Raw genomic sequence first — 12,879 nt, forward strand, 5'->3', positions numbered from 1 at the left:
GTAATCATTATGATGGTGATAATAATAGTAATAATAATAATAAATAGCAATTAGTATTTACATAGCAATGTAAGATTTGCAAAATGCTTTACCTGTGTTAATTCATTTGATCCTCACAAGAACTCTTCTACAGATGAGGCAACTGGTAAACATCTGAGGCTGGATTTGTACTCATATCTTTCTGATTCCAAGTCTTTCACTCTATGTGCTTTACCACCTAGCTGCCTGTATTACAAACAATATTTCACTCCCTTCTTGGTAAAAGAAGTCAGAAACTATAGGAGCAAAATGTGATATATGCTGTAACACCCTGTCATCTTGTGATTTATGAAGTTGGGAAGGTCTCATCAGCACCAATAATCAGACAGAATTTTCTAAGGATTCTCTTTGTCAAGGAGAGACCCCTAGGTGACTCATTGGAGAGAGTATTGTAGTTGCAGAAAGGAAGACCTGAGTTTGAATCCTGCCTCAGAAATTTACTGACTATTTTACCCTGGGAAAGTCACTTAACTCCTCTAGCACTCTGTTTCCTCATCTGTAAAGGGAAAGAGTTAGACTAGATGGTCTTTGAGGCCTCTTCTAAGTCTAAATCTATGATAAGCAGCTGGGGAGTGGATGCTCCGGCCCTCTGTGCAAGAAGGGATGCCTATGCCCTGGCTCATCTCAGTGGCTTTGATCTCTGCTCTTCTAGATAATGCAACATGCTAACACCTCCTTCCCCACTCTCCCTACTCCCTAGCCTAACTAGAGTATTGTTTCTTTTTGTTTTTGTTTTTTTGGTGAGGCAATTGGGGTTAAGTGACTTGCCCAGGGTCACACAGCTAGTAAGTGTTAAGTGTCTGAGGTCGGATTTGAACTCAGGTCCTCCTGAATCCAGGGCCGGTGATCTAGCCACTGCACCAGCTAGCTGCCCCCCCCAACTAAAGCATTATCATAAAAATAAGGTGGAGGTTTACATATAGAAACTAAAGGAAAGTGACTGTAGCTTTACTTGTACATTTGTAGTTTAATCTGAGATTTTAACAAAGGGATGATAATTTGCAATCTGCTCTGCCATGATTTCCAAAGGAAAGTAAGAAATTATAGAACACTTTTCCCCTTTTGATTACAGTCCTCACCCAGCCAACGTGAGCAGGGAACTCAAATTTATGACTCACTGGAAATTACAACCAGTCTCTTTAAGTAAAGGAGGGGAAGTTCAGTGAGACAACCCAAGGGAAACAGGCTGATGGCTGGGAAATTATAAGGCATATAAGAAAGTCATTTAGACTTTTAAGAATTTGAAGCTGGCTTGCATACAAGAGAGAGATACAGAAACAGAGAGACACAGACAGACTGACAAAGACAGAGAGAGCAAAAAATGTGAATAAAACTTAAAGAATTTAGAAACTAAGAGGAAATAATTTTTTAAAAGCTTTTATTTTGAAGTGTTTCTCTCTTCTTTAAAGTCCCATTACATACTGGACTGGCTCTATTGGCTATAACTCTACTTTGTTTTTGGTCTTATTTGTTCCAATAATAAAAATTTTCTCCAAGTTCCCTTACTACATAGAAAATAAAGGTCTATCTAAGTGCTGGGTTAACTTTTACCCTAGGATATATTCCATTTTTTAAAATATCAGATTTGGCTCTAATCAAAGTGATAGATGATGACTAGATAGACAGACAGACAGGAAAAACATTTAAGTGCTCACTGTGTACCAAGTACTCTGCTAAGGACACGGAATACAAATACAGGCTAAAAGAAAGACAGGCCCTACTCTCAAAGAGGAAAAGCAATACCTAGAAAGGAGCTGAAGGCAAGAAGGTAGAGAAATAGCAGGGGAGAATCATAGGGGGAGGGGCGATGCTGATTTGAAGTGAATATGGTTGGCCTGAGAGCTTCCTCAAATGAAAGTTCATGAAGAAACTCACCAAAGAAAGAGGCTATAAGGGATGAGGCATCTCCTGAATGAGGACACTGGAGCAAAGATGGAGAGGTTGTCCAAAGGAGACATGAATTTGATCTGTGCTTGACATGAAAATGGCTGGTATGAGTTTTCTCAAGTGGGACTTTTTCTGTCTGTCTGTCTATCTATATCTGTCTATCTATGTGTCACCATGTATCTATCTTTAAGTGTTTGATATTCCATTTGTAAATTTAGCCTGAGAAGCTTTTCTTCCCCTTTGGAAGTTCATTACTTAATCAATTTCTTCCTTCCTTTTTTCCTTCCTTTATTTTTTCCTTCCTTCATTTTTCTTTCTTTCTTCTTGCCTTCATTTCTCTCTCTCTCTCTCTCTCTCTCTCTCTCTCTCTCTCTCTCTCTCTCTCTCTCTCTCCCTCCCTCCCTCCCTCCCTCCCTTCCTTCCTTTCTTTGGACCTGCAATTTTATCATTAAAGGAAATTCCTTGAAAGGAAACTACCTCCACTGTTGCAGACTGGCAACTCGTCAATAACTTGGAGTCTTAGAGAGTGGACTTGGCACTGACATTAAGTGACTTGCTCATGATCATATAGCTTATTGATGTTTTAAAAAAAAAAAAAAAGGACTTAAGCTCTGCTCTTCTTGATTCCCAGTCTGGTTCTTTTTCTTGTGCTTAGCACACAGTAGGTGCTTAATAAATGCTTGTTGACTTAGTTTGACTGCACTACACTGCCTCTAGAGGCTTAATTATCATTGTATAAGTGACTATGACTATGCCCTTGTTATAATGATAATAAAAATACTTAATGGTCTAAAATCATTTTGTGCATCTACTAAAAATATAGAACTTGATAGGAATGGGATCAAGTTATATACTCAAAAAGTTCTGGCCCACATTGTCTGAGAAGAAAGAAACAAAAAAATTAACATGACACACCATCTACATTTATTTTTGAGGGCTATTAGAGCTCAATTGTCTGACAACTCTACCTTCAATTGCATTTTTTATGAATCACCAAGAAGTATTAAAATTAAGAATTAAACTTATTGAGTAACATAAGACAACTTACACATAAGATAACTTGGAATTTCATATAAAGATCCAGATAATTTTTAAGGGCTTGATTACTCTTCAAAAAAAATTGTTTTTAATTGCATTCCTATTTAGAATCAGAAACCAAGACAGACAGATTAATTGGTAATATAACTTAACAGACAGTAATTGCCCTCTGCTGGTAGCTATTTGAAACTACCACTTTATTTTCAATTGCTATTAACAACATTAATTTATATATTTCTTTTTCTTAATAGATCAACTAAATTTCAAACTTTCCCCTCCTCCTACAGCAAGTACTGATAATTCCACTCCATCAACTGGAACAACCATGGCTGGTAAGAGTGTTATGCAGCACTTTACATATATTATTTAACATAGATATATCTCATATCATTACTTTGAGGAAAATATTCTTTTTATCCTCCCATAAAGTTATGTCTGAGGCCCAGAATCAAATCCAGCATAACTGACATCCTAATGAAGGTTTAACCAAGCACCTGCCAGGCATGGTGGCATATGCCTGTTATACCTGCTACTTGGGAGGCTGAAGCTTTTAGAAAGCTTGAATTCAAGAGGCCTGTGCTGCAGTAAGAATAAGGCAAATTGGTATTCACACTAAATATAGCACCAGTACGGTGCGTCCCTGGGAGTGGACGGCTACCAGGCTGCCCAAGGGAGGGCAAACCAGCCAAGGTTAAAAACAGAGCAGGTCAAAGTTCCCATGCCCATTCCCTGGTGGGGTCAGGCCCATGAGTGGCTTCTACATTTCTAGCCTGAATAAGACATGGATATGCCATCTTAAAAGCAAAACAAAAAACCCACTGAATTACCCAATCTCAAATTATGTCATTAAAAAAAATAACCCACAATCCTGCAAAAATCAATCACATGCGAAAAAGGACATGCCTGAGATATCAACATGTAGAATTCTGTGAAGTAAATTCATGGTTTTGAATTATGACAATACCTTATATTTCTCATAATCTCAGTGTTCTTGCTCAAAAGTCTGAGGAGACAAATGCCAGGACCAATTTTTCAGAAATGCCCTTTCTGAGAAAGACAGTTTGTTCCCTTGAAAGTCCTATTTAATGAGCCTTCCTTCAGCACCCTGATATATATATGTATATGTATGTGTGCATGTATGTGTGTACATGTGTGTATATGTGATTACACAGGGAATATCTGTTTAATATATACCTGTGTGTGCATATACATATATGTATGTACATATGTGTACATGTATGTATTTGTGTGTGTAAAGTCAGACCTCTAAGTGTATATATATATTAGTTTATATATACACACTAAGTGTATATATAAGTATATTCTATATATACACTTATATACTTAGAGGTCTGCCTTTTTACACATACATACATACATACATACATACGTGTATATATACACATGTGAGTGTGTACCTCTAAGTACTCTCTTGCTCTAGAGCAAGAGAATTCAACATCCTATTTCAAGAAGTTAAAGTTACTCGAGAAATCCATTGGGACCCATTTAAAATGCTAGTGTTGGGAGGAATAAGAGGAAGGCATGATTCAGAGGCTGTTCGAACTAGAAAGGCTCTTAAGAAGAGATGGTCTAGAGACAGCTAGGACAGTGCATAGTGCACTGGCCCTGGAGTCAGGAGGACCTGAGTTCAAATCCAGGCTCAGACACATGCTAGATGTGTGTTCATGAACAAGTCATTTCACTTTTCATTCTTCCAGGCAGTGTTTTAAGATTAACAATTGCAGAACAGGTGTTGATATGCATTTGAAAAGGGAGTTGCTTCACCCTTCACCAATGAAATCACAAACTTGGTCCAAATGTGTATGGGCATACACATATATATTTATATTCATATTTACATATGTATATATGTTCATATTATATATATGTATAATTTTAGGATTTGTGGGGAACTGACATTATTATTTCATTTGATCTTCACAATAACCATGTGAAGTAGGTACTATTATTATTCCCCATTTTTCAGACAAGGAAACTAAGACTAAAAAACTGATTTGCCTGAGGTCAGACAGCTAGGAAGCATCAGCAATTAAATCGAGGCACTCTTGTTTCCAAGCCAGGCCTTCATTCTACCATGGCGTGGGATCTCCTATCAAATAACCCAGAATATCTTTGTGTATGGTAGTAACTGAGACTTCTTAGATTCATTGAAAGAAATGTTGATTGATACTGGCCTAGCAGGTTATAGACAATGCAGCCATGCAGCCGGTTTGCTACAGTCACAGTAGACCAGCCATAAGTTGACCTTTCCTTCAGTGAAACTGGTGTCCTGGAATAATATCTGAATTTACTCAAAAAGGAGGCTCCACTCATTCAATATCATCACCAGGGTTATTCACTGGGCCCTGTCTTATTTTTCAAGAACAATCCTAGTCGTTATTTGTTTTTTTTTTTATTTTAAATGAAGATGACAAACTATGGAAACAGTAATGCATGACAGACAGGGTGTGTGTGTATGTGTATCAGCCAATACGTGTACACGTGGGCGTTCTCAAACAGACAGCTAGCCAAGTGCCTCGACACACCCAGAATGTGTCTTTGTTGGCTGACAGATATGTACCCTGATGCAAATATAAGCTTGGTTTAGTTGTAAAATGTTTTGCTTATTCGGTCATACTTAGTAAGAAGTTTATCCACTCACTTTTTGTAATATTTAAACCTGAAAAAATATGTTGAATAGATTCACTTATAGTTAGAAATGTTTCATTAGTGATTCATGAATAGCTTGATAATCTTAATAGGGATCACATTTGTTAAGAGCTTACTTAAAAAAAAAAAGAGCTCACCAGGAAATTGTGGGACAGCAATGAGTTGAAGAGTAGTTTAATCCCAAAATGAATCGTTGAAATCCTCTTTATACCAATTATACTCGGGCAATTGTGTAACATAAACAGGCCAATATAGAAAAACTGGTGGTGGCAAAAACATAAAGATTATTTCTGGACTCCATATCTAAGACACTAGAATTCTTGTTGTTGTTGTTGTTAATGAACCTTTAGTTAAGAAAAAATAGAATTCAATTTTCTAACTTCTTTGTCCAAATTAACAACTTAATCCAGCTAGTGTTAAATTTTTCAAGCAGGAATTGACTTGGAGGTTCTATGGAATACACTTCATGCATTGGCCTTATATACTCAACAGTTAGTCCAGTGCTTGACACATAATAGACCCTTAATAAATGCTTATTGACTGACTGATTGATGAATATCATGAAAGTTAAACTACCACCAATAATGTTTTTTTTTTTTTTGCGGGGCAACGGGGGTTAAGTGACTTGCCCAGGGTCACACAGCTACTAAGTGTCAAGTGTCTGAGGCCGGATTTGAACTCAGGTACTCCTGAATCCAGGGCGGGTGCTTTATCCACTGCTCCACCTAGCCGCCCCCATACCAATAATTTTCTAAAGACAACCTTCTTTTGTTTTTTGTTGTGTAAAAATCAATACCCCAACAAAATTTAAAATTAAAACAAAATTATATAACACTTTAAGGCTTACAAAATGCTTTACAAATATGATCTCATTTTATCATCATAATAACCCTGGAAAGTATATACTATCATTATCTCCATTTTACAGATAGAGAAACTGAGTGATGCAGAGTTAAAATGATTTACCCATGGTCACATACCTAGTAAATGTCTGAGGCCAGATTTTAACTCAACTTTTTTTGACTCCAGGTCTAGCATTATATCCCATGGCCCAGCTTGCTACCTCAAAAAAAAAGTTAATTTTTTTTCCCAATTTTACATGTCTACTATCATGAACCAATGTGTTTCTTATATCAATTAATGAAAAACATATATTAAGTGCCTACTCAGTGCTAGGCACTGTGCTAAGCTCTGGATCCTAAAACACATTGGGTGTCTTAGGCAATTCTGATTGATATGATATGGCATTTCTTATTCCTTGTTGGTCTTAGTTGTGCATCATATTTGATTTCCTCTTTAAAAATTCTTCTCTGAAGTTCTCGTTCGTTTTTCATGTCACCTTTCTATTTATGAAAGAAAATGTGAGTAAAAGCTTCCAAAGCAATTGGTTAGGCTCGTCCCTCCCACTGTGAAGTTGATCTCACCCCTGTAGGTTTTAATGTCTTGTTGTGGCATACTCTTTAAAGCAAGATTCCATGAAGTTGGCATAAATGGGACTAAAGAAATATTTATGGTGCACATAAAAATATAAATAAATCAGGGAATAGAAAGAAAGCATTCTAGCTGTGTCCTAGAGGTATCCTCAAATAGGATAATGCCCCTCTGTGATTATGACTGGACTGGATAAAGATAATTTAACTTTTTAAAAGTTTGTCTCCAAACTCCAGCCTCCCCAAAGTTAAATTCATGATTGCTTTGAAGGCCTACTTAGTTTTCTCCTTTTTCTTTACCTTGTAGCCGATGCCTCCATTATGACCTTAATCACATCCCCCAATGGTACCCCAGGTATGAATTTGTTTGGTTTTCTTAAAATTTGCGTTTTCTACTTTTAAAGTGTTACATGTTAAGTAATAACATTTCTTTTCTTTTGCAGAGGTGGCAGAAGTTGAAACAACAAGCCTTGGTAAGAATTTTATTGCTCAGACTAAGGGTTCTTATTCTCAAGCCCCAGCATCAATATTTAGTTTATTAATTATTTTTTTAATCAACAACAAACCATAATTTCTTACTCTCACCCCTCCACACCAATTTAGAAACATGAAACCCATTACAAATAGGCATGATCAAGCAAAAAAAATTCCTGCATTGGCCATGTTAAAAAAAAATGTTTCAATCTACACTCTTCACTCTATTACCTCTCTATTAGGAGGCAGGTAGCATATTTCATCATAAGTGCTTTAGAATCATGATTAATCATTGCAATGATGACAGTTTCTAAGCCTTTCTAAGTTATTTCTCATTATAAGATTGTTGTCACTGTATAACACATACTCCTGGTACTTTACTTTGCATCAGTTTACACACTTACCATATTTTTCCTGAAACAATCCCCTTCATCATTTCTTGCAGCACAATTTATGATTGTTTATATATATGCATATATGTAATACATATGTTCACACATGTGTATATATGTACATGCAATTATATTTATATACCATAACTTGTTCAGTCATTCCCTAATTGATGTACACAACTTATTTCCAATAAATATTCCTGTACATCCTTAGTTAGAGCTTAGTTTGCTTAGGACCAATCCTTCCCTTAACTTTCCCTTCCTCTTATTCCATCCTCTCCCTTCTCCGGTGTCCCTGTTGAGTAATATGTATTTCTATACCCAACGCTGTGTATGTATTTTCCCCCATTTGATCTTTTCAGATGAGAGTATATTTAGGTGTCAATTGCTCTTTCTACTCTTTCCTCTATATGTATAGACTTGCACACTCCAAATATAAGAGATTCCCTTCCCTTCCCTTCCCTTCCCTTCCCTTCCCTTCCCTTCCCTTCCCTTCCCTTCCCTTCCCTTCCCTTCCCTTCCCTTCCCTTCCCTTCCCTTCCCTTCCCTTCCCTTCCCTTCCCTTCCCTTCCCTTCCCTTCCCTTCCCTTCCCTTCCCTTCCCTTCCCTTCCCTTCCCTTTCCTTTCCTTTCCTCCACTGTCAGTGTATTCCTCTTTCCCTTTCCATTTTGTTTAAATCATCAAAACAAAACAGACCCATTCCCCAGGAACTCCATCTAATTCAACTCCCTTTATGACTCCTGATAAGATTCTGAAGGTACACATGTATCATTTCCCCATTTGAGAATATATACAGTTTATCCTTGTTTAGTCCCTTTTATTATTTTTTCATGCTTACCTTGTTATACTTCTCTCATATGTTGGCTTTGGTCTTTTCATCAGGAATGCTTGAAAATCCTCTATTTCATTAAAGATCCATTTTTCCCCTGTAAGATTATATTCAGTTTTTCTGGATGTTATTTTTGGCTGTAAGAGTATATTTTGGGGGGCAACTAGGTGGCACAGTGGATAAAGCACCAGCCCTGGATTCAGGAGGACCTGAGCTCAAATCTGGCTTCAGACACTTAACACTTACTAGCTGTGTGACCTTGGGCAAGTCACTTAACCCCATTGCCCTGGAAAAAAAAAGAGTATATTTTTGGCTTCTAGAATATAATATTCCAGGTTCTCCATCTTTTTATAGTGGTGATTGCTAAATTATGTGTGATTCTGATTGTGGTTCCTCAGTACCTGAATTCTTTCTTTCTGGCTACTTGCAGAATTCTTTCTTTAACCTGGAATCTTGGACTACCACTATTTCATTCCTGGTTATTTTCATTTTGAGGTTTCTTTCAGGAGGTGACCAGTAGATTCTTTCAATTTCTACTTGCCCTCTTATTCTATTTTTTTTTAAACTTTTGTTTGGGTGGGTAATAAGGGTTAAGTGATTTGTCCAAAGTCATGCAGCTAGTTAAGTGTCAAGTTCTGAGGTCGGATTTGAACTCAGGTCTTCCTGAATCCAGGGCCAGTGCTTTATCCACTGTGCCACCTAGCTGCCACCTATTCTAAAATTTCTTGCAATATGATGTCTAGGCTCTTTTATTTATTTATTTTTTTGGTCATAACCTTCAGGTGACTCTTAAATTGTTTCTCCTATACCTATTTTCTAATGTCATTGCTTTTTCAACATGACAGATTACGTTTTCTTCAACTTTCTCTTTAGTTTTTCAGCTTTGTTTTAAAAGTTCTCATCTCATAGAATCATTATCTTCTATTTGGGCAATTCTAATTTTCAGAGTTTGTTGCTTGAGTGAGGTTTTGTACCATTTGTCCATTTGTACCAAATTGTTCATTCTCTTTCTATATCTTTCTTCCATGGCTCTATTCTTTTAAAAAAATTTTTTCTTCTAGTGCTCTCATTTCATCCATACAAAACATTTTTAAACTCCTGTTTCATCTCTTCCAGGAATTCTAGTTAAATCTGTGAATTTTACTTTGAGACTTCGTAGCTATTTTGGAATCATTCTCTTCTGCGTTTGTGTCTTGAGCTTTCCTGTCATCATGGTAACTTTTTATACTGGGATTATTTTTTTTGCTCATTCTTCCAGCCTATTATCTGGTTTTAGACTTTTTTGTTAGGTCCAGACTCTGCACACTTCTGGAAAGAATGTGTATGGGGCAGCTAGGTGGCGCAGTGGATAGAGCACCGGCCCTGGAGTCAGGAGTACCTGAGTTCAAATCCGGCCTCAGACACTTAACACTTACTAGCTGTGTGACCCTGAGCAAGTCACTTAACCCCAATTGCCTCACTGAAAAAAAAAAAAAAAGAATGTGTGAGTTGGCCCTGTTGTTGCTACTTTCTTGGGATATTAACTCTTGTATTAGTCCAGAATCTCTAAGATCATTCATGCTGGGGACCTGAAAGTAGTCAGGGTTCCCAGAGAGGTCTGGTCCAGAGCAAAGTCTGATTTCTAGCTTGCTGGTCTGAGCTCTGTCAGTTCTTGTCAGTTCTTGGGTCTGAGCAGCAAGCCTAAGGGCTTGCCTCCTTTGGATCTGCAGTAGACTGGTGCTGAACTCAGGCAGTACCAGCCACCTAAAAAACTGTTGGGTCCTTTCCCCCTTGGTCTGTGAATCCTGTCCTGATTATTCCACTTAATGCTTCAGACTGGGCTGGAGGCTGGAAATGAGACCCCACTCCACCACTGGGGGTGGGGGAGTCCAAGTCATGCATCTGCTGCTTGTTCCTGAAGCGCCTCCTTGTTTCATTCATAGACAAATGCCAGCCACTGCCCTTCACTCTGAAATGCCACCCCTAAGCACAGGTCCTCTCCTCAGTCTACCCAGGATCTGTGAGATAGAACTGAGTTGTTGCTGAATAGTGAGCAACAGAGCTGCCAGTTGGTATCTATTTTGTACCCTGCATGATTTTAGACCTCACTGTACTGGATCTGGGCCTCTTCTTGCCCTGGAATGAAGCCTCTCCCTGTGCTATCATGACTGTTCCTAGCAAGACTTCTAACTCCAGTGTCTACAAATGTTTCTGTCTGTCTCTTGAGGCCAATCTGGGCTGAAAAAATGACTCACTGTGATTTTTTTTTTATTGGATTTCCCAATTAGGACTTGGTCTGGTTCATTTTCTAAATCTCTTTGGAGTTGTTATGGGGTAAAATTTAGCTATACTTTCTGTTGTGCTGCTCTCTTAGCTCCAACCCCCCCATCAGAACAATGCATGGTGTTGATATATATTGATAAATTATTTCAGAATATAGTATGTTGTTTTGAGTGATCTGTTCCCTATTATTTTCTTTAGGACCTTGCTCTGTTGCTTATTCATCTCACCCCAACCCACCTCTCCTTGCCCTCTCCTCCCTCCCCTTCACCCTTCCCTTTCCTCCTCACCTCTCCCTTCCTCTCCCCTGCTCTCCTCACTTATTCTCTCTTCTTTCTTCACCTCTCCTTTCCTCTCCTTATATCTGCTCTCTTCCTTTCTTCTCTTCTCTGCTCTCCTCCCTTCTCTCTCCTCCCCTTCTCTTCTCTTCTTTTCTCTCCTTATTTCTCTGGCTCTGTCTGTGTGTGTGTGTGTGTGTGTGTGTGTGTGTGTCTGTGTCTGTGTGTGTGTGTGTGTGTGTGTGTGTCTCTCTCTGTCTCTCTTCCTCCTCCCCTTTCTTCTGGCTCATCCCATCTACTTACATCTATGTTCAAATCTTCCCTGTCTTTAAAAGACAAAAATCTTCCTTTGCCTGCTACCCTCTCAAACTATCATCTTTTCTCACTCTCTTTAGGCAAATCAGGTCATAGACTGGATAGAGTACTGGGTTTTGAGTCCCAAAGACCTAACTAGTTGTGTGACCCACATTCCCTTACTAGTTGTGTGACCTGAGCAAGCCACTTAAGCTCTCTCAGCCTAAATTTCTTTTGTTGATAAAACGAGAGAGCTGGACTCCAATACCTCTTATCATTCTAAAGCCTTGATTCTCCTTCACTACCAAAACCAAAATTCCTTTACACTCCTTCCTTTCTTAAACTCTTGTAATCTGGTTTCCATCATCCACTATACTATTTTAGTATGTCAAAATCATCTGTCACCCCTAATTAATCTCTTCACAGTTCTAATCCTTCTTGATTACTTTTCCCCATTTGATGCTAGTATTTGCCCCTACCTTCTTCTTGATTGATAACTTCTCCCTTTTTAGTTTCCAGGCTGCTTTTCCCCTATCTCTCTGATCCCCATTTTCTACTGCCACCCTGACTCATGCCCTAATTACTTCACACCTTATTACGATAAACTCCTAACTGTTCTCTTTGCTCTCAGCTGCTGGCCTCCAATTCATTCTCCACATGTCTTAACACATCATGGGAGAGAGTATGGGACAGTAGAATCCAGAGCACTGTATTTGCACACATTGTCCCCCATGTATAGGATGGATTTCCCTGACATTTCTACTGGGTAAAATACTTCTCTTTCTTTATGGCTAAACTCAGGGACTAGCCTCTCCATTAGGCTTTCCCCAGTCACCCCAACTAGAGATGATCCCTCCTTTTTTTTTTTTTGCAAGGTAGAGGTGGTTAAGTGACTTGCCCAGGGTCACACAGCTAATAAGTGTCAAGTTTCTGAGGCCGGATTTGAACTCAGGTACTCCTGAATCCAGGGCTGGTGCTTTATCCACTGCACCACCTACCTAGCTGCCCCATTCACTCATTTTTTGAATGTCTAGGGACTATTGTATTTGGCATGCCCTTTACATGTAATCACATCTTAAATCTTGTTATAGTTACTTACATTCACGTCCCTTTCCATCCACTGGATTGTAAGCTTCATCTTTGTCTCCCTGTCACTTAGCAATGCCTTGTCCGTAGGAGAAACTTAATAAATGCTATTTGAATTTTAATTTAAACCTGTTAAAAGTGATTAAAATGTTGGTTCTGGATATATGCCTCAAATACTAGGATACCATATAAAAGTATTATTA

The 12,879-nt window shown here is 38.3% G+C and overlaps 1 protein-coding gene across 1 annotated transcript in view; it reads left to right on the forward strand.

The window, feature by feature from the left end:
- The window catches only part of ADGRG2 (adhesion G protein-coupled receptor G2), a 168,794-nt gene that overhangs the window by 95,231 nt on the left and 60,684 nt on the right, over positions 1-12,879 (forward strand). Inside the window, exons 4-6 of the mRNA XM_043994983.1 lie at positions 3,252-3,296; positions 7,372-7,419; positions 7,508-7,537. Of these exons, the coding sequence (XP_043850918.1) occupies positions 3,252-3,296; positions 7,372-7,419; positions 7,508-7,537 (123 nt within the window). The remainder of the gene's footprint in view (positions 1-3,251; positions 3,297-7,371; positions 7,420-7,507; positions 7,538-12,879) is intronic.

Source organism: Dromiciops gliroides, chromosome 3 (assembly GCF_019393635.1).
Source record: "Dromiciops gliroides isolate mDroGli1 chromosome 3, mDroGli1.pri, whole genome shotgun sequence".
NCBI classification, from domain to species: Eukaryota; Metazoa; Chordata; class Mammalia; order Microbiotheria; family Microbiotheriidae; genus Dromiciops; species Dromiciops gliroides.